This window comes from Rhodofomes roseus (assembly GCF_022264815.1).
Source record: "Rhodofomes roseus strain CIRM-BRFM 1785 chromosome Unknown C8Q71scaffold_33, whole genome shotgun sequence".
Classification (NCBI taxonomy): domain Eukaryota; kingdom Fungi; phylum Basidiomycota; class Agaricomycetes; order Polyporales; family Fomitopsidaceae; genus Rhodofomes; species Rhodofomes roseus.
In genome coordinates, this window is record NW_025952989.1 from 184,162 (window position 1) to 209,840 (window position 25,679).

General features: G+C 60.4%; 9 protein-coding genes across 9 annotated transcripts; 5 read left to right on the forward strand and 4 right to left on the reverse strand.

Moving 5' to 3' along the window:
• Positions 1-1,654: 1,654 nt before the first annotated feature.
• On the forward strand, positions 1,655-3,100 carry C8Q71DRAFT_862728 (uncharacterized protein; the record flags this gene model as incomplete). The annotated part of the gene is made up of 1 exon (XM_047928063.1): positions 1,655-3,100. One exon carries the CDS (start codon positions 1,655-1,657, stop codon positions 3,098-3,100), a length of 1,446 nt encoding a protein of 481 aa, XP_047773493.1.
• A 2,269-nt stretch (positions 3,101-5,369) lies between these two features.
• Positions 5,370-6,169, reverse strand: C8Q71DRAFT_379946 (uncharacterized protein). Its single transcript, XM_047918176.1, has one exon. It carries the CDS (start codon positions 6,073-6,075, stop codon positions 5,611-5,613), a length of 465 nt encoding a protein of 154 aa, XP_047773494.1. The 5' UTR covers positions 6,076-6,169; the 3' UTR covers positions 5,370-5,610.
• A 415-nt stretch (positions 6,170-6,584) lies between these two features.
• C8Q71DRAFT_379960 (uncharacterized protein) lies at positions 6,585-8,684 on the forward strand. The gene is made up of 6 exons (XM_047918177.1): positions 6,585-6,890; positions 7,181-7,314; positions 7,366-7,524; positions 7,585-7,773; positions 7,825-8,072; positions 8,124-8,684. The coding sequence occupies exons 1-6, from the start codon at positions 6,713-6,715 to the stop codon at positions 8,587-8,589; spliced, it is 1,374 nt and encodes a 457-aa protein (XP_047773495.1). The 5' UTR covers positions 6,585-6,712; the 3' UTR covers positions 8,590-8,684.
• Positions 8,685-9,310: 626 nt separating this feature from the next.
• C8Q71DRAFT_379983 (uncharacterized protein) lies at positions 9,311-10,291 on the forward strand. Its single transcript, XM_047918178.1, has 2 exons — positions 9,311-9,708; positions 9,776-10,291. The coding sequence occupies exons 1-2, from the start codon at positions 9,425-9,427 to the stop codon at positions 10,137-10,139; spliced, it is 648 nt and encodes a 215-aa protein (XP_047773496.1). The 5' UTR covers positions 9,311-9,424; the 3' UTR covers positions 10,140-10,291.
• A 931-nt stretch (positions 10,292-11,222) lies between these two features.
• On the reverse strand, positions 11,223-13,253 carry C8Q71DRAFT_787530 (uncharacterized protein). The gene is made up of 3 exons (XM_047925179.1): positions 13,086-13,253; positions 11,920-13,028; positions 11,223-11,854 (listed from the first exon to the last, which is right to left on the reverse strand). The coding sequence occupies exons 2-3, from the start codon at positions 13,009-13,011 to the stop codon at positions 11,528-11,530; spliced, it is 1,419 nt and encodes a 472-aa protein (XP_047773497.1). The 5' UTR covers positions 13,012-13,028; positions 13,086-13,253; the 3' UTR covers positions 11,223-11,527.
• An 812-nt stretch (positions 13,254-14,065) lies between these two features.
• Positions 14,066-16,787, reverse strand: C8Q71DRAFT_717231 (uncharacterized protein; the record flags this gene model as incomplete). The annotated part of the gene is made up of 4 exons (XM_047921148.1): positions 14,066-15,829; positions 15,881-16,315; positions 16,376-16,486; positions 16,557-16,787. The coding sequence occupies 4 exons, from the start codon at positions 16,785-16,787 to the stop codon at positions 14,066-14,068; spliced, it is 2,541 nt and encodes an 846-aa protein (XP_047773498.1).
• Positions 16,788-17,895: 1,108 nt separating this feature from the next.
• C8Q71DRAFT_717290 (uncharacterized protein) lies at positions 17,896-19,860 on the reverse strand (the record flags this gene model as incomplete). The annotated part of the gene is made up of 2 exons (XM_047921154.1): positions 17,896-18,850; positions 19,739-19,860. The coding sequence occupies 2 exons, from the start codon at positions 19,858-19,860 to the stop codon at positions 17,896-17,898; spliced, it is 1,077 nt and encodes a 358-aa protein (XP_047773499.1).
• Positions 19,861-21,081: 1,221 nt separating this feature from the next.
• On the forward strand, positions 21,082-23,090 carry C8Q71DRAFT_380048 (uncharacterized protein). The gene is made up of 4 exons (XM_047918179.1): positions 21,082-21,447; positions 21,511-22,379; positions 22,438-22,888; positions 22,954-23,090. Exons 1-4 carry the CDS (start codon positions 21,272-21,274, stop codon positions 23,006-23,008), a joined length of 1,551 nt encoding a protein of 516 aa, XP_047773500.1. The 5' UTR covers positions 21,082-21,271; the 3' UTR covers positions 23,009-23,090.
• A 295-nt stretch (positions 23,091-23,385) lies between these two features.
• Positions 23,386-25,309, forward strand: C8Q71DRAFT_380248 (uncharacterized protein). Its single transcript, XM_047918181.1, has 3 exons — positions 23,386-23,608; positions 23,665-24,790; positions 24,846-25,309. Exons 2-3 carry the CDS (start codon positions 23,687-23,689, stop codon positions 25,191-25,193), a joined length of 1,452 nt encoding a protein of 483 aa, XP_047773501.1. The 5' UTR covers positions 23,386-23,608; positions 23,665-23,686; the 3' UTR covers positions 25,194-25,309.
• Positions 25,310-25,679: the final 370 nt, after the last annotated feature.

Sequence of the window (25,679 nt, forward strand, 5' to 3'; positions counted from 1 at the left end):
CTGAGTAGACATAGCCGTTGTCTCCGCTTGTGATCACCAAACGCGTCATGAACATAGCGCTAGCGAAGCAAACAAGCTCACTACAAGCTCATAACATACAGACTACGCTTTGTATGCAAGTCGATTGTATGGTGTGGCAAGCTTGCACGTCTCACACAAGTCTCCGAGTCCACCTGCGCCCGCGGTAATCCCATGTTTTCTCGTACAAACCGATACAATCTGAGTATAGTATATCATGTTGTGCTGAAGAAGCGACAGAGAACACAGTACATACGAATGAGCTTGATCTGTCGAATGTGCACGCGGCGTCGCCCTCTTAGACGGGTTCTGGCGATAGAGTGGTCAGTAGCCCGTGCGGACGGCGCACTTCGTCTCCTGGGGAACAGGTAGCACCACGGACACACGCAGCATACGGCATCGTGTGCAAGGGATGCTACCTGTACCCCACCCGGGCTCATTGCAAGTGTCGGCAGTGGCCCGTGGATATCCATCATCGACCGTCTGCACTGTGCCAGGCGCTCTGACGGATGTTCATCAGCTACACTTTCGCGCCAGACACATGCTTGTCGTGCTCGCACCTGTACTGAACGTGTCTGCTCCCCTGCTCACCGTGTATATGCGCACTCGCATCGTCGTTGCGTCCGTGCTCGTTGTACTGCGGTCCGTGGACGTCGAAGCGGCGTAACATGCGTCTACATTAGCGCAGGTAATAGGGTAGCCACGAACGCGGGGGTCGTCGATTTGCGACGGAGCGCGCAGGGTCTCATGACCAGCGAGCTGCACGGACCAGGGCTCGTGCTGATCTGCAGGCTAGTAAAGAGACTATCGCATTGTTTGTCAAAGAGCGACGTACAGAGATGAAGACGTCTCAGCGCGACCCGCGCGAGCGAATGTTCGTGCGGGCGAAAGGCGGCTGGGAATGTGCGCAATGGGGGCGGGCAGTGGGCGACGAAGGACGCAGCGAGTACTACGGGCGCGTAGGGCACATGATTCGGGGAGCGTCAGGTGTGATGGAAGAGAGCGTAATGGAGGGCCCCATGATGCGGACAGAGGGCGTGCGAGCAGCGAGCGGGCGCATATAGGAAGGGCGAGGCGACACCCACCCGGTGAGCGACCTCACCCTCCCCCATCCCCCGCGCCCGACGTCGATGCGGGGGCGGGCGGGGCTGCGTGGGGCGCACCAGCTCTAACAGCGCACTAGGCATTGGCTGGGCCTGCTTCCGATGTCTCCCGGCAGGCCTCTCGGTACGGCTATCCTCGCAGCCGGACGACGGGCAGGCGACCCGGGGTGCTGCCAGGAATGCGGCGGACGCGCGAAGAGGCGATCGTCCCAGCATGGCAGCGGGGGACGCCGTGCTCGGGCGGAGCAGGAGGGCGACCAAAGGGCGACAGGAGGTGAGTGCGAGTCATCGTCGAGGAGGAGCGGGGAGAGACGGAGCGCCATGGGGTGCGGGGAGCCCATCTGCGGGGTTAGGGTCGGGGCCCTCCGCGGCGGCCTGACGATGATCACCCCCGAATGTCGCCATCGTCGCACTCGCCCATCTCTCTCTCGGACGACCACCTCGCGCAGAAACCATAGACCTTATAGACGCGTCCTATTTTAGCCCGCCACCGTTACAGACCGCCCGTGCCTGCCATCGCCCACACTGCCCCCATGCCCTTCCTCGCACTCGCCCCCGACGTCCTCCAGCCCATCGTCGGCCTCCTCCCCACCCCCGACGCCCTCAGCCTCGCCCGCGTCTCCCACTCCGCCCACGCCCTCGCCCTCCCCCGCATCCTCGCCCACATCACCCTCGGCGGCGCCTTCCACCGCCCCGTCCATGCTCTCTCCCCCAACGCCCAGCTCCGCGCCTTCTGCGCCTCCGTCCTCGCCCACCCCGTCCGCGCCCCGCTCGTCCGCTCCATCGAGCTCCGCCGCGACGCCGTCCGCCGCGAGCGCACCTACGAAACAGACCCCGACGCCGTCCGCCTGCTCGCCCACGTCCTGACCCGCGCGCGCGGCCTCCAGCGCGCAACCCTCTGGGGCCTCACCCAGCTCGTCGACGCGTGCCCCTCCATCGTCGACGCCCTCGCCCGCTGCGACCGCCTCACCACCGTCGTCCTCGGCGGCGACGTCCCCGCCCTCGCCGTCCTCCAGCGCGCCTTCCCGCACGTCCGCACCCTCGAGTTCGTCGAGGGCGCGTGCTTCGCCCCCGGCTCCCCTGCCGCAGCCGCCTCTCGCGGATGCGGATGGCACGCCCTCGACCGTCTCTCCGCCGCCCGCCCGCCCGCCCCCACGCCCTCCGCCCCCGTCCGCACGCGCCGGCTCACCCTCCGGGACCCGGTCCCCAACGACGAGTCCGCCATCGCGCGGACCCTCGCGTTCATCAAGCACGCGCGCCCCCTCGTGCTCAGCCTCGCCGTCGCCGCGGACGTGCCGGACGCCGCCTTCGTCGAGCGGCTCCACGAGGCCTGCACAGGCGACGGCACGGCCGGGTCCGCCGGCGTGCGCTTCCTCGAGCTCAGCCTGAGCGGCTGCCGGAGCCTCGCGCGGGTCGAGAGTTGGATGGTGAGTGCTCCGTCCGTCCACCCTCCATCCACGCGCTCCGCTCCCCCGAACCCCGCTGACATGACATTGACACCTTCCCCCCCCCAGACACACACCGCGCCCCACCTCTCCGCCCTCCCCCTCGCAGGGCTCGCCCTCCGCAGCAGCACCCCCGCCGCCTTCCCCACGCCGCGGCCCACCCCCGCCGCCTCCCCGCTCTCCAGCCCGCCCCTCCTGCCCGCCGACCCTGCCGCCGACGTCGACGCGCTCGCGCTCGACCCGGACGACCGCGCGCAGACGGTGTACGGCGCGGTGCGGCGCGCGCCGCCCGGTGTCGCGGGCCTCGCGCGCGCGGTGGGCGACGCGCTGCCCGGGGTGAGGTGGCTCGCGCTCGCGCCGGGCGGGCCTGTCGAAGACGAGCAGAACGGGGGCGGGAACCCGAAGGCGGACGTGCGCGTGCGATGTGAGTGGTTCGAGGTGGTTGGCAAGGGGAGGACACGGGCGCGGTGTGTGGGAGAGGAGGAGGCGGTGCGCGTGCGGAGGAGGCTGGAGGGGATGGGGCGGTGGGATTGAAGGTGGATTAAGGCGACGAGTATGTACTGTACGCCGTGTGCGGGTTTTCCGCGCGCGCGCGCCGGTGCCCTCGACGTCGCTTGCCCGACGCCGCGACTCGTGTGTTGAGATGGGCTGGATACGTGTGCTACTTGCCACGATCCGTGGCTATCGCTACCCTACTACCTGGGCTAATGTAGATAGATTTTGCGCCTTACGCCGCTTCGACGTTCTGTGACTTGGTTCACTCGTATAATGAACATATGTTCACTTTTACTCCGTGGCCACACCGTCGCAAAGGTGTGCTAGGTTCCCGGTTCCGTGTCGGTGCATTTTCGCGATGTATCAATGGAGTACATACGTTGCCGCCGTATGATCTGCCCGCGGGACGTGAACAGCGCGTTGAGGCGAAATCGCTCGCAACGAATATTAATCCAGTGCGGAACCGTCGATGATCTACGGCTCGAAATATCTAGTAGTAGTGGCATCGCTTCATGGCTAATTATGTAAGTACGGGCAGATCCGCACCTGGCGTGCGCGAAGGCGAGCCGGGTCCAGCTGCTAATAGTAATACGGCAAACCACCATGACTCCCGCAGGCCTCTCAGTGGGCCACGAGCATGCTCTCAGTCAGAGCGGCCTTCAGGTTGAGGCCTGGAGGCCCGAGGATCCGCGCTCCTCACTTGCCGGACGAGGAGTGTCAGTGCACGCCTCTGCGGATTGCCCGAGCAGTTCGACGCCGGACCTGAGGCCTGAGGACGCGGGCGTGGACTCGGACGAGCCTGGCCGGGACGGTGTCTGTGTCGTGTCGTGTCGTGGCGCGGCTTGCTGCTCCACGCGTCGGAAGGCCTTTGGCAAGTTCGTCCGAGTCGACTCCTGTGCGCGTTCAAGCTCCCGCCGGGATCTCGCTGCTATTCTGCGAACGCGCGACTGTGGGCCCACAATCCACGCCGCGTGAGGCTATTCATGATCGTTCGCAGCGCGCGTATGGTTGCAGCTGCACAGCACGCACCTGATCCCACAATTCGTAATAAAAGTGGGCATGGCCCCGAGTCGGCGCACTAGACAGAGGTTTCGGATGCACGGGATGTCTGGCTCTGAGCGGGCACCCACGAACGTCCGAGGTGTGACGCGTCCATACGCGCCTAACATGTGCATGAACAACGGTGACTCGACTCCAGGAGTGTGTGCGAGCGCGCAGGGGAGGTTACCTAGACTGAAATGTCTTCGCGACTCGGACGCCACCCGGTCCCGCCCGACTCGTGCGTCCGGGCTCCTCCTCAGGGCGAGGAGGCGTCCTCGAGAGTCGCCAGCATCGGGAATGCGCTAGGGTTGAACTTACCGGGGGGCCAAACCCAGAACAATGAGATAATATACAGCGTCATCTGACAGTGCGGGGACCTACCGAGGCTTGACGGATGGGCTCGCGTCTCCTATGCGGGGGAAGACGGATTGCTTCTTTATTTTTTGGAATGGTATGAGTAGAGGCCTTTGCGACACAGGCGTGCAGCGTCGTGAGGTCAGGTGTAATCTTCGTTCCGCGTCGGACTGTGTTTCTGGCTGTTGCGAGTGATCAGCTGTGCCCTTGGATGGTCGATGGTGGGCCGCGATAGTATGGGTAACCGTGGACTGTCGGAAGGCGAGTCAGGCATAGTGAAAGAAACAAGAATTTAAGTTACGCACTGACCAGCCGGGCACCATTTGACTGCTGATGCAAAACCAGTGTGCGTGCGTGCCTCCGCGGATAGCCACAGGCTGCACGGGCAGCCGGCTGGGCCACTGCCATGTTCCCAGGTCGATGTTTCGAGGCAACAAGAAGTTGAGGCAGAGCTGCTCGTCCGCGTACGGTGCACAGACCGCCGACGCCTGGAAATCGGCAGAGGGTAGTCGGCCCCGGATCCGACTCCGGTCGCCGCAAGTCGTACCTAGGGCAGCAGCCTCGACGTGGAGCCGGACCCGAGCGGAATGGGAGGGTCAACGTGAAGGGCGATGTGTGACAGAAAGTTGGGACGATTCGACGGGCCTTGGAGGTCACGAACGACGATCATGACTCGGAGGCGCAACGGAGACCTGAGGTGATGAGCTGTACGGTGCCGCATGATGGAGTAGACAGTACACACCGATTGGATTGCTGTCCTGTTGTCTTGCAATTCGTGCGACAGACCTGGAGATGAGCGAACGAGCGAGCGGTGCGATAACAGACGAATGTATGGCTTTTTTTGTACAGCACCTTCGGTACAACTTGTCAGTAGTTATCGAGGCGTCGGCACGGGTGGAGATTCTCAGAGGCACATGGAACGATGACGAGCCCTCTGACAGCGTCGTGTAAGTCCTATCGGGTACAACATCGTGTATCTAGCGGTGGTATCCAAAGTCGCGCTGTCTCGAGATGCAAATTTGAAGAGCGTAGGCAAATATCGTCGTGTGATCGGCTACATAGCAAAGTCAGACAGGCCGTCGTCGATCCACAATGTGAGCCAGCGGCGGCGTGTCGGGAGGACTGTGTTGCACTGAGAATGCCCACGGAGAGCTTCAAACGAAACAGCGCGCGCAGGTCGCATCGGCGACGACACCCTGTTCCGCGGCGTCGACGCGAGGAGAATCGGATTCGGGCGAGGTGTCCGACCAGCGAGGCGTGCAGTTGCAGGGCTGAGCACGTAGGGCATCCGACTCATGTCGACTTCGCCTGACGCGATCTTGCGAGCTGGGCTGTGGTGAGAGGGGACCGGCGGCGTGAGATGAAACGGCAAGCGGGGAGTGGATGGGTGTGCGTGAGGATAACATCGATCTCACAACAAGGCTGAGGTCTCGTGCTTTAATAGGCCTCCGCAATCCGCGACGGAGTGCTATGGCGCGAAAAGGAGATGAAAATGGTGTGAAGCGGTGGGTAGCCAGAAAAGTGTGTGGCAAGTCTGGTGTCAGGATAGCGGCGTGTTTAGCAGCGTTGACCGCAGGCAGGGTGCACACATAGAGAGAGAGTGCAAATTGCATATGCATATTCGCGTCAATAATTGTGTTGTTTCTAGAACGCACATGCGACGGCGAAGTGCACACGCAGGCGCTCTGCAACTCCGCCTCTGACCATCACTACGTTCCGGCCTCGACAAATAGAGGATGCCTGCTGCTGGAGAGCCCCCACCGGATCAGCAGAAGTCGCCCGTATTGGCACCCGTCCCAGCAGCTGGATGGCGAGCGCAAAGTCGTCATTCGCCGGTGCGAGCGTGTTCTGTCGTGCCATGCGTCCCCGTGGCCTGCAGGCGGTGGAAGGTCCGAGGGCTGGCCGCGCGAGGCACTGGCGCGGTGCTCTCGAAAAAAGCTTTAGACTTGGTGGACGCGTCCGGGAGCCTCCACGTGTGCGGGATGGGGCAGAAGACTGAATGGCGAGTCGCGAGGAGGAAGGATGAGCCAGGGCGAGCACCTGGCTGCGACTGGGCAGTCCACGAACGTGACGGGCACGCAGGCTCGCTTGCCCGTCTCATGACGCAGGCACGGCGGGCGATGGCGCAAGGACGGGTCCTCAAATGCACGCGTCGGCCAGCGCACCGCGCGACTTTTCCCTGCTCCCTCTGTCGCCGCTGCCATCAGCGCACTCGACGACGTGCAACATTTCACTCACAACATCCGACTCAAATACATGGACGACCATGGGAGGCCGCCCGGAGCTCGCCGAGGGTCCTGGAAGCGCCGGGCGTCGGAGGTGGCGGGGCGGCTCGGCCTCCGGGCGGCGGAGACGGCGGCGGGCGGCGCGTACGGCGACGACTACGAGTCGATCCTGGACGGGGTGGAATCACTGCGTCGGGGCTACGGAAGAGGTGAGTAGCCTCGCGGCACACTATCTGTGGCGGGCAGCCCACTGGTAGCCCGAACGAGAAGGCGTTATCTGCGTCGCTGCGATAAGGCGCGCGCTCGCAGCGCGTTGGAGTCCGTGGATTGGATCATGCGCGCGCGACCCAAAACTGTTTTCGCGCTGCACACCAGGGCAGCCATGCCGTCCATGGCCAGCCTCTCCTCCCTCTTCAAGCTTCAGGGCGCCGTCTCTCGCTTTCCTCACCCCTATCACGGGCTTCGTCCTCCCGGTTACCGACTCTCCCTCTCTATTTAGCACTTCTGCTCTTTTTCTATTCCTCACCTAACTTCGCCATGGCAGACACAGCCAGCATCGCATCCCACACCTCGCGCTCGTCAGGCTCGACCGCACGCTCGACCGACCGCTCGGTCTCCCGCGGCCGTGAATTTGTACGTCTATTCCCCCGAAAATCCGTCACACAACTTACATCGCACTTGCAGTACTCTTCCGGGCGCGGCGGAGTGGGCAACATCAGGCGTGCATCCAAAGATGACCTCACTCGTCCGCCCGCCAGCCCCTCCTCACCTACTGGCAGGCCCGACCACGACGACCTCTCCTTGACTCGCGGGCGCGAGCCCCCAGCCATCAACCCCGACTCGGTCAGTCCTCGGAGCTGCACACCTACTTTCCTGGTAGCTGACTCGGTCCAAATTTTGCAGGCCAAGTCTACCGGGCGCGGTGGTGCTGGGAACATCCGCTCCACGTCCATCGCGCGCGCCGCGAACCATCTCTCGGGCGACGGCCAGCACTCGTTCACCGCCTCGCTCGTCACCGACCAGGCAGAGGCCGCGGCGGAATACGAGCGCAGGGTTGTCGCCGCCCGCCAAGAGGCTTCCCGCAACGCCCGCGTACGTCCCCTTCCTCCCCACTCACTTCACTGAGATACTGACGACGAGCAGCGCACGTACGGCCGTGGCGGCGCAGGCAACGCAGCGGGGACGAATCCAAAGTCACCCAAAACGTCCAAGAGCCGGTCGGGATCGCGCTTCCGCTCGCGCTCGCGCTCCGCGTCCGTCGCGCCTGTGCACTCGTCCGGCCGCGGCGGCGCGGGGAACCTGTACCCCGGCTCGCCGGAGGACGCGGAGAGGATCGGCGCGCTCGATGATGTGGAGATGGGTCGTGCGCGCGCGACCAGCCCCGAGGGCAGGTGGGTGCTTGTGATCCTATAACTGTGATCATCGACTGACACGCTCAACAGGCACTCGACCGGCCGCGGCGGCCTTGCAAACATCACAGCGATGAGCTCCCCTCCGCCCGACTCGCCCTCAAGCCCGCTCTCTCCCCACCACGCCGAGTCCACGGGGCGCGGCGGCGTCGGCAACATCTTCCGCTCGCGCTCGCGCAGCGCGTCCAAGGACCGGTCCTCGCAGTCCGAGGGGCTCAAGAAGATCTGGAAGAAGGTCAGCCGGAGCCGGAGCCGCGCGCCGGGTGTCTCCCCCGCGCGGAACGAGGACGACGGCGTGGTCGACCTGGACATCCGGGGCGCGAGGGGGATCGAGCGCGCGTCGATGGAGAGCGGGATCGGGTCCGTGCACAGCGGGGGCGAGCTCTCCGCGATCTCGTCGCGCAGCGGGGAGCAGACGCTGCACGGGTCGACTGGGGGCGGCGGGCACGAGCATCGTGAAGGAGAGGGTGGCGGGGACGGCGGGGAGCGGCGCGAATGACTCGCGAGCCGGCAGATAGGGCCCTCGGGGCTGTCTGCGCAGGCGCTGCGCCAGAGACGGGTGGGCACGCCGCTCACGCTCGACGTCAAGCACCTCCACGCGAACTCGCTCAGTCCCAGTCCGAGTCCGAGACGCAGCTCTGTACATGGCGGACGCCATTCCCACCTCTTGCCCCGCCCCCCGCCTGCCATGCCCGTCCCGCCCGTCCCGCCCCTGCCTCAGAACGCGCACCACTCGTTTCCAGCATCGGTGTATTCTAGCTCGCCTTTTAGTTCGCCCGCGTCTTCATCTTTGTATGCCTCTCCGCCCACCTCTCCGACCCTGATCCGCCCACCGCGTCCAGCACGCTCGTCCTCCCTTCCGTCTTCGCCCTCCACGTCCACCCTTGCGAGCAGCCCGCCCTCGAGCCTGTATAGCCACGACGGCAGCCTCGCCGCCTCCTCTGCCACTTCTCTCCCCCATACAATCGCCTCGTCCCAAAGGCAGTCGTACTCGTCGTTCACGTCTGTCTCGTCCGCGAGCAGTGCAAGCACAGCGATGCCGACTACGCCGACATCTGCGTGGCCAATACCGCCTGTCCCGCGGCTCCCGCACGAGTTCGCGCATGGGGGTGGGCCGGTCGACTTCGAGGAGGACAAGGCGCACGGGGTGTCCGTGGCGGTGTTCCCGCCGGAGGAAGACGACCTGAGCGAGCACCTCGCCTCGCTCCAGCTCTCACCGACAAGCCCGACTTCGCACGCAAGTCTCGGTGCGCACGCTCATGCAAACTCGAGCGCGTCCTGGAAGCCCCGCGCGCGCACGATGACGCTGCCGACGCTGCACGAGGACAGGGAGTATGTGTCTTTCTTTGATCTTGAATGGGAGGAGCGTGAGTTTAGTGGGAGCGGGAGCGGGAGCGAGGCTGGGAGCGAGGGGGACTTCTCGTTGGAGGCATATGAGTACAGCGACGAGGACGAGGGGGGGTGACTCTGCGTCGTCTCCTCGTTCCTCACTCGCTTCCAGCTCCCTGCTCTCCGCTGTGCACTCCCTCATGGGTTCCGTCTTGGACTCTGCACATCTCTGCACGCCGTGCTTCATCTGGTACTGGATCTGTCTGGTTGGGATATTTGGTTACGCTCCGTTCGTCGTTCGTTTTGGTCTCCGTTTGGGCGTTCTCATCTAGACCCCGTGTTGTCTGTCCTTGTAGCTCCTGCGTCGGCCGTTTGGCTTCTGCCGTCTGTATGCATCCTCCGTATGCTGCGTCACTACTCCATGCCTGCAATCCGCCAGCCGTCATTCGACATCGACCGAATCGGCCCTGCCTTCGTGAGCGGCGCATATCGTCAGACCTGCATGCGGACGCTCTCCCTTGGCATGGGAGCGTATATCCCTCTCCCGCCGGGTTCAGGCTAGACGTCGAGAGGCATGTGGAGTTCGACACTACCGCCGGACGCCACAGACGCAAACGGGCGCTCGCACATCCCTCTCGCCGCGAATGTCCTTCGGATTGCAGACTCGCATCGCTGACAGACCAAGCCCAGTCGGATTGCACCCGCTCCCGTTCTCGCTGATAGCAGTGACCAGCCGGCAGCGCGACTGGGCGGCGCAGGGGCTGACGCCTCCGTCTCTGGTCTAGGGCAAACCTTTGCGCGATGATACAGTGCGACGGTGCGCGCAGAGGGCCCGGTGGCTCATTCCGAGCACAGGCTCTGCGATGCCATCGGGGCCGCGTATCTCCTCCTGGACCGTCGGCCCTCTCGATCTGGAGCCCCCGCGCCCAGGGCGTGCCGACGGTTGAACTTGCGCAGCGTCGGTGGCGTTGCGTGCCTGGCCCAAGGGCGGTTCTCTCCTCTTCGCTTCCCGTTCGTTCACACCTAGCTGCCCGAAGACTCGTTCGATACAGTTGCTCGATTGTACCTGTTCTCGCCGGCGGTCTGGAAGCATCTTGGCTGACTGCTTTGACTTCTCACAGTGATGTGGCGCACCTGGACGACCGTTATCGAGAAGGACGAGATGCTGATTTCGTAATGGTGCTTCTCGAGGAGGCGACGGTCGAGGACGATAATGATGCGTGGATTGACGAAGACGAAGCGGTGGTGTATATGATAGACTGACGCGGGGAAGGAGCCACTTGGTTGCAAGCGAGACTGGGAAGCATCACGCAGAGGAAGGTTTCCCCGCTGAATGTATTCAGAAATGTTCGACCACATGTTGCTCAGCTTACAGAGATGTACTTGACTATTGCGTTGTCTTGTCACGGTTTCCGGACATCTCGGGGCACCTGCCGCTGACCTCAGGAACGAAGATGCCGTCGCTGCCTGATCATTGTAGTTCAGGGAGCAGCCGCCGGCGGGAATGACAGCCCATGGAGTCCAGGCTCTACCGTCGTTGTACTGTACTATACGAGACAAATTCAAAATGTTATAGCAGCGGAAGAATCGTTGCCCGTAGATCGACTCTGGATCGACTCGACGTCGACCGCGATCGTGACGTTTATTGCGATCACTGGCAAGACTGGCTTCTGCCAAGCTTCTGCGGCTTGCTTCTGGCTTGCTTATCTAGGCTTATCCTCGCCACTGGTAGTACTGATCTCGAAGCTTCATTGGTTGATAACGGTGCGGAACAACATGTACGCAAGTGGCGGCCGGAGAGCAGAGCGGGGACAGGACTCTCTCATTGTCAAATCTTTCGAGAAGGAGTCACATTGTCGGCCGTTTGTAAACTCGGACGTGTACGGCTTGTTGGAAGTACCTGACCTCGGTCAGTTACATCCTCAGTCTGGAAACAATGAGACCGAATGGACGGCCGACGAGGACGGCAGACTATCCGAAATACGAGCGACGTGTCGGACATTATACCGTGTCTACGAAGCTGAATTACAAAGAAAGAATTACTCTCTGGTATGAGCGATTATACGATATCGACAGAAGACGCAAGAAAAACAGACACAAGACAGACATCAAGAACACGTACGCTCAGTCTCTACTAGACGATGGTGCACCACAGAGCCCTCTAGGTCCGACAGGGCGACCACAGCAGGATTCGTGCTTGCATCTGCTGCTTCGGTTCGCATGACGCGGTACCAGGAGTACTCGCAGTTGCTCCACTCGGACTGGCTCTTCCATGCCGCCGTCAGGTTGAACCCGACGTATTTCAATGTCGGTATTTGTGCGGCCGCGAAGCTAGCGAGCCTAGATAGCTCTGCTGCGGGGACAGCCTTGCTGAGCCCGCGCGCGATGGTGAACGCTACCAGCGGGACGGCGGATAGTATCGGTACGTAACACTTCTACAAGCACAAGCGTAGCGACATCAGCAACCGAGATCTCCGCCGTCAGAACGGACGTGACATACCAACCAAGTATCCACGTCCTCTATGCCCGCGTTGTCCGGGTGGATCGGCTGAAAAACATATACCTGGAGGACCCGCACGCTCTTGACTATGTTTGCGATCCAGCGCAGGATCTGCATGTTTGGGGAGCACGCGAGCACGACCGGCATCGTCTTCTGAAGTAGAGACATGGTCCCAGGCGCCCACACCGAATACGGCATCGAGTCCAAGAGCACGTCGAGGTCGTACATGAGCTCCATCCTCCGCACGGGCCCATCAAGCGGGATCGGGCAGGACGTCGAGACGTGGTCGAGGTATGGCCAAGACACCGGGTGCAACCCGTCTTCGACGTAGCTAGATACCAAGCTCAGGCGGCGCAGGTTAGGGAAGACGCTGGCGAAGGTTTGGAGGCTCTGGAGGTCCCCGAAGATCTCGAATTGCTCCACCTTCGGCCAGACGTGCTCCGCGGGTATCGCCAACGTCATCCCTGCGACGCGAGATAGCTTCATGCTGACGAGGTTCCGCATGAGATTCTGCAGGACTTCGTGCTTGTAAGGCGGAGGGGCGTCCATGTCTGTGGGCAGCCCCGAGAAGTCAATTTCCAACCGGCGGGGCTGGCTGCCGAACGAAACGAGCACGTCGAGGGCACGGGTTCCTGCGTGCAAGAACCGGACGTCCTGGAGGTTCGGCAGCGACGCAAGCGGCCAGCGAAACTCGGGCATTGTCTCGAGGAGCTCCTCCGTGTCATGGATGCATATCGATCGGAGATTGACAGCGTACTTGAGCACTTCCGCGAGGAATGCCATGGCTGCGGAATCCAGAACGCTATGAGTCGATGTGGAGCGCGTCGGCTGGAAGGCCGTTTTGTGGATGATCAACTCGCGAAGATGAAGAATACGCAGGGACGCATCGGCGAGCATGGCTGTACAGAACTGGACGAGACGGTCGGGGCCTGTCCGCCGCCATGGGTGACCCAGGACGACCTCGGACAGGAAACGCGGATATGCTACATCGTGTGCCGCGCGACATGTCAACGCAAGCCTGAAGGCGTCCGTGGGCTTGATCTCAGATAGAATGACGTGAACGACGTCAAGGTCTAGCGAGAGCAGGTTCATGTTCGTCTAGTAATGAACTACAAGTGTGCCATATGACGATTAGCAAATGTTACGCATCAATCTAAGATACGCACAATTCAATGAGGGCCCTCGCTGAAGACGCGGCGACACAATGACCCGGGGGCTATGGATGAAGTGTGGGTCCTCGAACAAGCAAATTTCCGAGTTCCGCCTATGGAGGTGTGAGTAAAGCAGCTTTCAAAGCCTCACCGAGCAGAGGTCGGTAGGTTGTAGGGTTGGAGCAGCACCGAAGCGCCCCGAATGCGAGAGGTAGCACTCACTACTTTTATGGTCGCGTGCAACCCAACACGAGATGAACGCACGTCCCCAACGAGTATATCGCGTATTTCTGGATTGAGCACCGACAGAATCTCTTGAGAACGAGAACCAGAGGAGACGAATGCGTGACAAGACGACAAATAAGTAACAGAGCGCGCTTGGAGCGCGCTGAGTCCACGTATGTATAGAGCGTACCGTCGCCTCACGCGTCGTTCCATTATTTCCATATCGGTGGGCAGATTTCTGCGGTCTTCGATGGCGCTGAACAGTCGCGGATATAACTGGGCCTGTACAACATACATCAAGGGCGCTGGTGAGCACAGATATCGTCGAGCGTAGAGTGTGTCGTGGTGAGAAGGTTCACAACGTACTAAGTTATACCCGGGTAAACATGTAGTCCTATCCACACCACGTGCGATCTGGAGTAGCCCTTCACCGATCCCACAGCGAACAAAACGCAACGAGACATGGTCTTGGGTCATGACGAGTCGTGATTAAATAGACAATGAGGACAGACATGGATCGAGTATATACATGCACAGAAAGCGGGCGGCAACGAGTGGCGGTTCCGTCAATATGTAGGGACAAGCGACGAGAGGAACGAAGTGGCAAAATCCGAGTCATAAACATGAACGAGACATCGAGGAGGCAGGCGGGCAAAGAAGAAAGGGTAATCATTACGAGTGCATACGTCTGAGTAAGAGTGAGAATGACCGCCTCCGGGAATTGCAGGCTTTTGCGGACTGCATGCCGCTGCGACAACGTTCGAATGCTTCTAAACTGTCCCTTCCGGTTTGACTCGCCAAAGAACCGCGGCCGCTGCCGCACTAAGAACCAGAACGCCGAACGCCGTGGAGAAGTTGGTGAAATGAGGCTGTTCGCGTCCGCGTTCCGACATTAGAGGCTGGTCTGGGTAGCATCCGGGGATGGCACTCACGAGGTCTTTAGGTGGCTCCTCCGTCGTCGTATCCGTTCGCGAGTCTGTTGCCGTGCCAGAGGAAGAGTCAGAGTGGTTCAATGTGTGGTTCAACACCGACGACTCCGGCGTGAGAGGGAAGGGCATACCCTGAATGACTTGCGCGCTCTTGTCCTTTCCGAGTGCATACTTGGCAGCCATCTCCGCGAGATGGTGCGTCTCCATGTCAGTCGCGCTCGAGGCGTCTGACACGGCCCACGATGCACGGCCCGTAGAGTCGGGAAACGAACCAGCATCGGAAACCGATGACGCCGACGAGCCCGGTTGCTGGTCCTGGCTCCCGCCCGTCGACGTCGACCGCGATCGAGTGCGCCCACGCGACGCACTCGTCCGCTTCTTTCGCTGCCGTGGCCTCGTCGATTCCGCCGACAGGCTTCTCGGGCTGGGAGGCGTGACCAGTCCACCACTGTGTTTAAAGCTACCATTCGGTAGCTGCTGGCGTTGCTGACCCTGGAACGCCGATAGGACAGACAGGCCGGACTCGAGCTTCGAGACCGCGTTGCCAACGCCGTCCTCCAGCCCGCGCATTCGACTCTCCCATTCATCTCGCGCACGACGCAGCCGCTCACGTTCCTCCGTCCATTCCTCCTGTACACCGGTCCACCGACCCTCGACACTCTTCTTCCACTCGTTGACGATCTCAGTCAATGACTCGCGCTCGTGCATGCGGTCGTCGTCAGATGAGGGCGGAGGTCCTTGGGACGATACTTCAACGGCCTTCACGACTTCTGCGAGCTGCTGAGTGGTCTCTGCCTGGGTCTGTACCTGGGTCTGCGTGTCGTGCACAAGGTTCTCCAACGACGCGACTTTGGACTCGAGTATGTGGATGGTTGATTGGGCCATCGTGTGTTGCGCTTCGAGGGAGCGCGAGAACTCAAGTGCGGTTTCGAGCTGCTTCGATAAGGTATTCATTCGCTCGAGAAGCTCGTCAGGGATCGAGGGAGCCGCCGATGGTGCAGGTGCAGCGGCGATGAGGGGCGCGGGTGGCGGCGACGGCGACGGCGAGCGAGATCGTTCTGCGGCCCTCTGACGGTCGCGCAGTTCTTGCTCCTCCTCATCCTCGGCCATCCCCATGCCCGTCGGCTCTGGCGTCCTCGGTCGGCCAAGCTCGTCTCGCCTCCGTCTTCGCTCGACGTCCTCCTCCGCAGCCAGCTGCTCCTCGTCCTCTTCGTCCACTCTTTCCAGCTCATGCGGAACGATGGTGTTGATGCTCCGTGCATCGTCGTCGTCAGACATATAGTGGTCGTCCGAACCTTGGTCGTGCCGCCAGTTCCGGACGCTGAGGCTCCGCAGCACTTCGACCTCCCTCCTCCGCTCCTCCATCAGTTCGCGCATCGTATTGACCTCCCGCTTGATCGCGTCCTGCTCGGCGAGCATGTCTTCGAGCGTGCGAATCTTTTCGACGTGCGTGGCGAGCGACATCTGCGTCTCGCGTAGTTGGCTTTGGAGCTCATTCAGAGCATTCGCGTCCTGCAATTGCTGCTGCGACGGCTCGGGTGGTGCCTGCGATTGAGGCGGCATGACGGGGGGAAGGACCGATGGGTAAGGAGGGAGATTAGGCGGCTGAGCGGAATGACATCGGTCAACAGCCTATGGAATGATCACAGAACATACCAGGTTGCCTCCGAGCGTATCATGGATCTCATTCATAGCACTAGTCAACGAGTGAAGCTCAGAGCCGGTATCGCGACTCTTCTGGAGCTCGCCTTGCAGGCGGGTGAGGATATGATCGAACGTAAGGCCACTCTTGCCCGGCGGGCGCACGTTCCCGCCCATGCCACCCATGCCTACGAGACCCTGGGGCATGGAGGGGCGGCGCTGTTGTCCCGGAACGCCGTTCGCGGAGGGCTGTTGTTGGCCCGCAAAGTTAAATCCGCTGCCCGCGGGTGCCTGCCCCGCGACGGTGCCGTAGCTAGGCGGGTTCTGCTGCGCCTCTGCCCGTGCGGCGGCTTGTGCATCTTGCTCCCCAAATACGCAGAGGACGCGCGCGGCGACTTTGTGGTGGACGATTGTCTTGTTATCCTCGCCGACAATGTCGATACCGAATTCCTGATGAGTAGCGTGGCGGTTCAGCACGAGGGAGAAATGCGGTTGTCGAACGATACGTACGACGATATCTTCCGACTTCAATTCAAACGGCTCGGATTCGAGTCCTTCAGGACTGAGTCTCTCGCCGTTGATGAAAGTTCCATTAGAACTCTTGACATCCTTGATGTAGATCTACACGCGGCCGGGGGTGTGGTGAAATTGGTGAGATTATTCCCGACGCGCAGCGTGCCTCACAACGTACCTTTCCACCCTCCTCCCAGACCTCCGCGTGCTGCCTACTGAGTACCTTCGAGTCAAAGAATCCATTCCGTTCAGCGGGTACGGTCTTCGCGTTCGTCTGGCGACCGATCTTGACGCGCTGGTTGCTGACGAGCGATATGTGTTTGGGGACAAATGAATCGTTCAAAGGGTAGAGGTAGAGCGCGGGGAGGGGCACCGGCACAACATGCGGGCTGGAGAAGGGGGCGGGCATCGTGCTGGACGTCGAGGGCGTCGTCGTCGACGATGAGCGAAGGGAGCGTTTGTTTGTCCTGTGTTTGTGTTCCCTCGCGCACTGACTCCGCCACGTGCAACGTCGCGCGCGCCGGACCGCCACAGCCGCCGATACGGTACGCCACTGGAAGCTGAGCCTAGTGGCACTTTGACAAGTAGGTTACTTGTACGCAGTGGCAAGTACTCTACGGATACGTGAACATGGCAGGGGCAGGATATACGCCTGAGGATCTGTCTACGATCGTGGATGCGACAGATGGGTGATTATAATCAACTTACTAAAACCATTCTCCGTATATGATAGCGCTGATCACGAGAGATCGCAGGAATGCTGGGGGGAAGCATCGATATGTACTCGACTTCCACGTCAAGTCCGCGCGCATCGACCACAAGTATATTGGGGTTACGAGCATCTAAACAATGCTATCATCCATACATAGCGCATAGATTCAGACAACAAGACAACATGCAGCCTAGTACAAGATACAAACAAAGCGAGACAGCCAGAGCGGGTGGATGTGCAGATACAGTACATCGGATTACGCATCCTCGAGCAGCATACAAAAGCAGGGATATTGAGGGATAAGATAGCAAGGCGACGTCGCTAAGCTGTGTTATCCAAGACATAAGCAACCGTATCAGCCTCCTTAGAGAGGCTCTTATGGTGGAGAGCGTGTATATATTCTCCGGTATCGTAGTCTGGAGGCAAGGTCAGCCGCCACAGCGAGCCAAACACAATGACTCACATGTCAAGCACAGGTAGGACGCGGGAGTAAACGCAGCTCGTCACGGAATCGCTTGCCGCGACCACTCTCAAGCTGGTCAAGCAACAACTCCCCCTTGCCGCACAATTGCACACGGAAGTACATGGGCGTCGGCACAGAAAGCCCGTCACGCTTTGGAGCGACACCGACGCTGACGAACTGGAGCGTTGGGATGTGCATCGTCGCCAGACGAGCCGTCTCTTTGACGCTGGTATAATTGAAGCTGACAGGGTCGGTGCTGTACGACAAGGACAGGCCGACGAGCGGGACTTTCTCGAAGCGCCGGAAGAACTCGCCCTGCGAGAAGTCAGACTCGACTCCGTGTCAAGAACGACCACATCGCACCGGACTCACCGTCCAGTCATTCACGTGCTGCAACGGCGCGAACACTTCATGATGGCCGACTTCGCGCTGTGGCGGGGTGTACGCGACCTCGAGAAAGCGCACCTGCGAGATGACGGGCACGAGCCGCTCGACGATTGTGTCACCCTGCTCTTCTTTGATCTTGCACGACAGCACGACGGGCTTCGTCTGCGTGAGCAACTTCACCGTCCGGTCGATCACTTGCATCCGGCTGAGGCGCGTCTGCACCACGCCGAGAACGTAGCGGAGGTCGAGCCGGCGGACGTTGCACGAAAAGAACGGCAGCGGCGAGCTCGTGTCGACGTGGTCGAGACTCGTCCAGTTCGCCGTCGGCGCCTCCTCCTTGACGGAGCACTCGGGCGCGAACGTGATCGTCCGCACGTTCGGGAACTCGCGGCAGATCGTGGACAGCAGCGGCACCCGCCCGCCGAGCCCGAGCACGCGCACGCCCTCGCCGACGTAGTCGGGCCCGAAGCTCTCGAGGAGGCACGCAACCTGCCAGAGATTAACAGTGTGGAGTGAAGACGCGTATTCGTCGAACGCCTTGGTGTCGCCCGCGACGCGCGGGCCATCCTTCCACATGCCGAATTCGAGGCGGTATGGGTGGCACTTGGTGCGCCCGAGCATCTCGAGCGTGCACTTGCCGACGAGGTAGAAGCTGAGGTCCTGCAGGCGCGTGAGGTGTGACATCGCATCGGCGATGGCGGGCTCGTGCTGAAGCAGCGGCTCGAGGTCGCGGATGGCGAGCTTGCGGAGGTTCGTCGCCTTGCGGAGCATGTCGGCGAGGATCGCCGCGCAGCTGAAGTCGGCGACCCACGCGCCGCCGCCTTCGCCTTCCGCGCTCACGAACGCGCCCTCCACGATCTCGAGCACACGTAGATGGCGTATGCGGTTTTGTGGGTCCTCTAGCATATACCTGGGGTCGGAGTGTCAGCTACGGCACTTGCACGGTTGGGGGAATTGCAATGGCGTATCGTGTGGTTCGTGCCATGTGCACGGCGCGTCTGCGCTGACGCATGGGGACTGCTGTGGCCATGGTGCGGCAGCCGGTGTACCCTGGTTGTGCCCCAGCTGACATACTATGTCAAACGGGGCGCCTGTGTGCTCTCGGGTAGGAGAGTAGCCTCTGATCGCTGGTTTGTGTCTGCTGGAAAGCACACACAGATCGCTGAGGACGTGGTGTAGAACGATGCGACAAACCCGCAGCCGTCAGCACTAGAGCTCGTTGCTGCATCCCGCACCAGCCCGGGTGCCGAAGGTGGTCGCGAGTCGGCCATAGACCGCCTCCGGCATAACGTAAGGCGCGCGCGAGAAGCAGACAATCCCTTCTGCGCACTATCACGGAACTTTATCGAGGTCTGCTCGCTTCAGCTGACCCACTATGTCAGATGCTGCTCCGAGTGTATCGGATGCAACCACGGATGCGCGTCAGTCAGCACCGCCCGCGTCCCCAAGCCAAAGGGTGGCCCCTCCCAGATACATTTCGCGCAGGGAGAGGCTGAGATAAAGCAAAACTTGAGAGAGGCTCCGCAAACGAGCCTGTGGCGAGGCCCGGGAGCAAGGCTCTCGTACATCACAAGCACCCTTCGATCGCCACGCCTCGACCGACACCGTCATGCATGGCATCTCTACGGTGGCGAACGAGGCGTGGAAGGATGGAGCAGCCGGTACGACCGCTTGCGACCCGATGTGGAGAGTGGATGTCACTGCCGCTTCGGTTGACGGCAAGGAGGTTGCAAATAGCAGATATGAAGAAGAGAAGAGCGAGCGCGATCGAGGTAATGAACGGCAACGGCAGGCTCACCTGCAGAAGAGAGTGATCTGCTCGGGGCCGTCCATGACGGAGGTGCCGCCGAGGACGACTTCGGAGAGGAAGCGAGGCATGGCTACATCGTAAGCGTCGCGGCAGGTGAGGGCGAGCTGCATGGCGTCCGTGGGTGCGACGAAGGAGACGATGGTGTCGAGGACATCGTGGTTAAGGTCGAGAAGCTTGACGTGGGTGAAACGGCGCATAACGTTGGGCGAGCGGATGAGTAGCACATCCAGAGGGACTTGGGTGGCAATGGGAGACAGGCATATCAGCGGTCGTGTGTGTGGGGCAGCGCTGGACACACCTGTTTTGGGATATCGCTGAATAGTAAGCAGCATCGCGGGCGCTGTCGAGCACGACGGCGATGACAGCGAGGAGACGCGAGAGAGTGAGAAGGAGGGAGGAGCGGCCGTCCCCAATTGGGAGACCAAGCAGGAAGGTCATGCAGGGTCGTGTCATCGGAAGCTCCGCGACGCTCTAACAGCGTCCGACATCGCGTCCGACACCCTCCTCGTCGAGCGGCACGGCGACAGAGCACAGAGGGGCAGCAAGGACGGGCTGAGGAGGCAAGAACGGGCAGCCAGCCAGCGGGATATGTATATCGACCTCCGACGCTTGTCTTGTTCATTGATCTCCGCCCATCTCGCGGCCGCCCCCTTCATCTCGTCTCGATCCGCCTCGTGCTCGCTGTCGATCCCAGTCTGTACACCGCGTCCAACGGCCTCAAGACCGACTTAGGCACAATACTCGACCGATGTGATCGCGGTCGTCCTCACTCGTACAGCGACACCAAGATCGCTCCGGCCAACGAGCTTGATCTCAGCAACCATGATCTGCATGAACTCGATCCGCACGAAGGCCTCACAAAGCCCGCCTGAACTGCCGGCTTTCTTGTTTCTCGGGTGGGTACAACCTGGGTCCTGGGTCCCGTCTACGTTCTCAAGCTTCTGCCGGTCACTTGCCGGTCACCGCGTGTACTGTACGCCTTCTGCTCTCGCTCACAGAAGCCAACAAGTACTCGGAAATGACAGTCGAGTGGATGCATGCGTGAGCTTTCTGGCTTTGGTATCGCCCCTTACATACACATGCGGGGCCATCCGCTTCTGCGAATCACCTTTGCCTACCGGATGGAGATCTAGCATATAGTTGCCCATTATATGAGCCTTCGCGTACGTTGCCATAAATACCGTTTGTTTGCCTGAAGGGCTCAGCATCCTGGCACTGGGCAGTGGCAACAGAGGTACGTGTTGCTACATGGTACAACGCGAGACGATCCAGCTCCCGGCATGCGTAAAATTGGCACGAGCAGATGCCAGAGCAATGTATGTACCTGTCAATCTACAGATTCGTACACTGTACACTTCCTGCACTGTGCGGTTTGATTTGGCGGACAGCCTCAGTTTCCGAGAAGTTTTTTACTTGATCACAGGTTGCCAACCAACACCACTTTCCTCCTGTACTTGCGTCGACTGGAGATTCCAAGGTGTACAGTGAACATCGACGACACCTCCCAAGCTTGTTCAGCCCATGTCTTCACCCAAGTCCTACAAGCATGCCAGGGGAAGGTCTGACACGGTCTCAACGACCACAGCCTCGAGCTCGTTGATTACGACTTCCTCGACGATCATCGGAATCCGACGCGAGTCCTGGGATCCAATGTACAGAGAGGCTGGTACGGACGCCCCCGCCCGAACAGACTGGCTGTACGTGAAATCAACCTCATCAGTTGTATCATTCCCTCTAAAAGGCGACCCGCAACCTCCCAGAAAGAGGCTCACAAGAATCGAACGAGAGCTGGGAAAGAGCGGCGCCAAGCCGGTCCGACCGACCGCTCGCGGCGAGTTGCCCATCGACATCTGGGAGCGGGTTCTGAACGAGTTCCAGGACGACCTGCGTGTGCTCTTCGCGTGCGCGTGCGTCTGCCGGGCGTGGTACTCCCACGCGAGCAAGAGCCTCCCGCGGATCGACGACGTATGGGAGCTCGCCGGGCGTGCGGACGTGATGCGCGTGGCAAGGGTGTTTGGGTGGGAGTACCCTTCCGTCCTGATGCAGCGCAAGTGGCGCGCGGTCGTGGTGAGGGGGAGCGGGCCGACGCACTCGCTGGCGCATCTCAAGACGTTCGCGGCCGCCTTGGCGAAACAGCTACGTAGGATCGACGAGCTGGAGGTACATAGTGGCGTTTGGATGCCGGGTGCAGTCGACGCGCCAACATTCGCCCGCTTCTCGATGTGCATCGCGCTATCCAGACTAACCCTCCACGGGGTGACCTTTCCGTCGACTACCATTGTTGCTAAGCTCGTCTGTGCGCTGCCAAATCTTGCGAGGCTCTCGATCGTGGACGTGAAGACTGTCCAGAAGCGCCGAGGACAGGACCTCTGTCTCCCGCATGGCCGGCCACTGCAACTACGCTGGCTCTTATTGGATTCTTCTGAGGTCGGCGACGTCATCGAATTTCTGGCTCGTGCTTGCATTACGCGTGCGATCACTCAAGCGACACTGGTCGTTAGTGCGGCCGAGCAGGGGTGGCAACCGTGGTCAGATACATCAGGCTATCCCATCTTCCTTGAAGACGCTATAGCCCTTGAGAGGCTCACGATCGAGCTCCGTGACAGGAACAGCCACAATTTGAGTGTCGGTAAGTCTAAGTCTACCTCTGAAGAGCTTCCTGCTGCTGGACTGATTTATCTCGGTAGCACACACCCTCAGCCTTGCCGCGAGCAGTAGGTTGAAGGAGATACAGTTCGTGCTATACCACAGCGTGGACTCCAAGCTTATGTTCCGCGACTGCAGTGTGTCACTACTGGCTGGCATGACATCCAGTTATCTGCGCAAGATCGACATCAAGTTTGTCGTCGAAGACAAGCCTGGTATGTCTCTTTCCCTCCCTGATTCCCTAGTACCTCTCAAGAGCAGTGCCGCGCGCTCAGAGGCCAGTAATCCTCAGCTCCGGCTCATGAAGGACCTCACGGAGGACCTGGATCTCTCTGCGCTCGACAATTTGCTGTCCAACCCGCAATTTGCAAGTGACCGCTTGGTGGTCATCGTCTCGCTCGACTACACCTGGCCGGTGAGGGACTCGTACGCCATCTGGAGGCAGCATGTCGAGCGGCAGCTCGCGAAAACGAGGGATATACGTCCGGTCTTGTACGTGCTTGTACACGTGTTCTCGCCTCCGCTGGATAGACTAACGCGAACCTGGCCTGATACAGTGTGTGGGTTGAGACTGGAATTATCCGAGTGTCCCGTTGGACGGGCCGTTCATGAACAGCTGTGTACGTGTTCTTGGCGTCCTCGTGTATCTGATAGCTCGTCCGTGTCTTCAAAGCAGCGACCACGCTTTCATGTTGGATAACGTCGTGCTTCGGAAACAATTGAACCGCGTAGGTTGGGGACGATCCGCGCTTTCAGCAGCACGACTGGGGCGATGCTAGTAGTAGCAGTACCTGCGTGTACTTGCGTCATCGTAAACCTCACATAATGAAATGTATTTGACGTCTTCTATTATCTTCTCGCAATCTGTGAATAGTGTCAGTGCGTAACTTGAAGACCGGACAGAAGCTTTGGAAAAAATCGTTCCATTAATACGGACCCCCGGATCACGTGAGAAGGCCACGGCTGCCGGCGCTCGGGTGGGAGCGAGTTGGACTGTACCATGACATAAGTTACGGAAGTCCGACATATGCATACGTCCTTCCCATCGGACGTCCCCAAGTCTCAGGCTACGCTGCGACCCCCATCTCATGAGCCTGCATACTACGAGCATACCAAACTGCCGCGATATTGAGCTACTTACTCGCTCATACAGAATCGCTAGTCCCAGAGCGTGCATTGTGGCTAGTTCGCCAGTGCTATCCACCACGAAAGGTACCTATACCATCACTACTCGTACTTTTGAATTTGTTGACGAGCTGCTCTGACAGAACATCATTGCAGGTGCACAGTATGAACCCATACAGCGTGCTCAATGACGATGTTCTGAATATCATACTCTCGCTCCTACCTCCTTCCGATGCAGGCAAATTGGCATGTACCTGCCGCCTTGCATACTTCCATGCGACCCCGCGTTTCCTCTCAGACGTCACGTTGGGCTTACACTTTCATCGTCGACCCAAATCGCAGATCGCTTCATTCTGCAACTTCGTCCTGGCCGACGTTTCTAATCGTGTGGACTTCCTCCGGAAGCTCGACCTGCGACGCGATGCGTTTCCGTGGATTGAAGTCGAGATTGCAGGTCCTGTCGGGAATCCGAGGAGTGGCCGGGCGTACATGGTCGACTACTCAATGGCTGGTCTCTTGGCGGAGGTAGTCCAGCAAGCCGTCAGACTGGACGAGGTCTACATTGCAGGTGCCGACCCGTTGCTGGCGTCTGAGCCACGTTTGGTGGACGCACTAGCAAGTCGGCCACGTCTCCGTCATCTCTCCCTCGAGAAATGTGGCTCCGCTAGTCTCGAATGCATCTCCCGTCTATCCGGGGCGGTACGTTCACTCGCCGTCTCTATCGATGACCAGTATGTCCGAGAGAGCTCCCTCTACCACGATCTCTCGGCATTCACACGCGTCGCGAAGACGCTCGCAGCGCTGGAGCTTGACGACGCGGTCTTCCTCACAAATGACCTTGACCCTGATTTCGTGCTACCCTCGGTGCGTCAGCTCACCCTGCGAGGCTGGGCCGACTTGTCCGAGATCCTGCACATCCTCCCTAACCTGCGCGCATTCCACCTTCACACCTGCCGCTTCAAAGCTGCGCCGCTTTCCTCATCCCTCGTCGACTTGCCTGACACGCAACTCGACGAGCTCGTCACGGACGCCCCGGTTCCCCTCACATGTGCCGTGCGTCGCGTCGAGCTCCAGTTCAACGCCTTCCTGCAGCACAACGCGCTCGCGATGCTCGAGCGCATGGACCCGGTCGTCCTTTCTTGCCACGCAGGGTGGAGCTTGCCTGCGAGGAGCGTCGCACGGCTCCTTCCGAGTCTGCGCTTCCTCGAGCTGCATGTGAAGTGGCGGATCGCCGACGGTGTCCCGGAGTCACCGCGCGAGGCATGGCTGGTTAGCTCTTGTCCCGCGTCACGACTGTCTGACTCTCTACTCATCTCTCCGTCAGATAAGCCTCGTCTCGGTATTCAGACCGCTGAAACTCACCGGTCTGTGTCTTCGCATTGGGCCCGGTGTAATGGTGGAACACGCGACCGCCATTGACCCAGACGCGCTCGTGCGGGACGTCGCCAGCGCGTGCAATCACGCCCTGCAGTATGTCGGTCTGTCGTTCGCCGTTGCTACATCGTCGACGATGTGGTGGCGCTGGATTCGAATGGATACTGTAGAGGCTCATCCGCAACTCGAGCGTTTGGCTGAATGGGAGGGAGAGCTGATTGAGCGCCAGTTACGGGAGACGGAGCGGACACGATGCGAGCCAGGTCCATGTGAATCATCTGGTATGGAGGGGATGTGAGCCACCTCAAATGACAACACTCGCGCGGAGGTGTAGCAGTCGAGTGATTGACGCTTCACGCTATAACGATACTATACTGAGCCCAAAACCTGTGGAAAGGACATCGTTCCAACAGGCGGGTCGGGAGCAAGGTGAACACGGTCACAAGAATCGAGCCGCGTGAATCATGAGTCACAGTCATGATGTTGGAGGGAACATGGACTCGAGCGTCGTACGGCTTCTGCGGGAATATTATATGGGCACCTGGGCGGTGTAGGCTTGTCCGGCTGCATGGGGGCAGACCGTGCGGCGTGCGGCGCCCTTACTATACGCATAACTTGCAGCAGTTCGTATCAATGTTTTGCAACATCTGTCTGTGGTAACAAGGACTCTGTCCGGCTGACCCGATGAGACCTTCAAGTCGTATATCACACCAGGAGTAGCAAACTTGGGAGATTCGCACTGTACGCATATACAACTCGCAAATGCAGGCGAAATGGAACGTCT

Excerpts from the sequence above, each read along its gene's own strand:
- C8Q71DRAFT_379946 (XM_047918176.1), bottom strand. The coding sequence starts at position 6,075 with ATGCATATGCAATTTGCACTCTCTCTCTATGTGTGCACCCTGCCTGCG.
- C8Q71DRAFT_379960 (XM_047918177.1), top strand. The coding sequence starts at position 6,713 with ATGGACGACCATGGGAGGCCGCCCGGAGCTCGCCGAGGGTCCTGGAAG. Across the intron at positions 7,315-7,365 it reads TCTCCCGCGGCCGTGAATTT|TACTCTTCCGGGCGCGGCGG; the intron begins GTACGTCTATTC and ends TCGCACTTGCAG. Across the intron at positions 7,525-7,584 it reads CAGCCATCAACCCCGACTCG|GCCAAGTCTACCGGGCGCGG; the intron begins GTCAGTCCTCGG and ends CAAATTTTGCAG.
- C8Q71DRAFT_379983 (XM_047918178.1), top strand. The coding sequence starts at position 9,425 with ATGTGTCTTTCTTTGATCTTGAATGGGAGGAGCGTGAGTTTAGTGGGA. Across the intron at positions 9,709-9,775 it reads GGGATATTTGGTTACGCTCC|CTCCTGCGTCGGCCGTTTGG; the intron begins GTTCGTCGTTCG and ends CTGTCCTTGTAG.
- C8Q71DRAFT_787530 (XM_047925179.1), bottom strand. The coding sequence starts at position 13,011 with ATGAACCTGCTCTCGCTAGACCTTGACGTCGTTCACGTCATTCTATCT. Across the intron at positions 11,855-11,919 it reads AGGACGTGGATACTTGGTTG|AAGTGTTACGTACCGATACT; the intron begins GTATGTCACGTC and ends TTGTGCTTGTAG.
- C8Q71DRAFT_380048 (XM_047918179.1), top strand. The coding sequence starts at position 21,272 with ATGTCTTCACCCAAGTCCTACAAGCATGCCAGGGGAAGGTCTGACACG. Across the intron at positions 21,448-21,510 it reads CCCGCCCGAACAGACTGGCT|AAAGAGGCTCACAAGAATCG; the intron begins GTACGTGAAATC and ends GCAACCTCCCAG. Across the intron at positions 22,380-22,437 it reads CAGCCACAATTTGAGTGTCG|CACACACCCTCAGCCTTGCC; the intron begins GTAAGTCTAAGT and ends TTATCTCGGTAG.
- C8Q71DRAFT_380248 (XM_047918181.1), top strand. The coding sequence starts at position 23,687 with ATGAACCCATACAGCGTGCTCAATGACGATGTTCTGAATATCATACTC. Across the intron at positions 24,791-24,845 it reads CACCGCGCGAGGCATGGCTG|ATAAGCCTCGTCTCGGTATT; the intron begins GTTAGCTCTTGT and ends TCTCTCCGTCAG.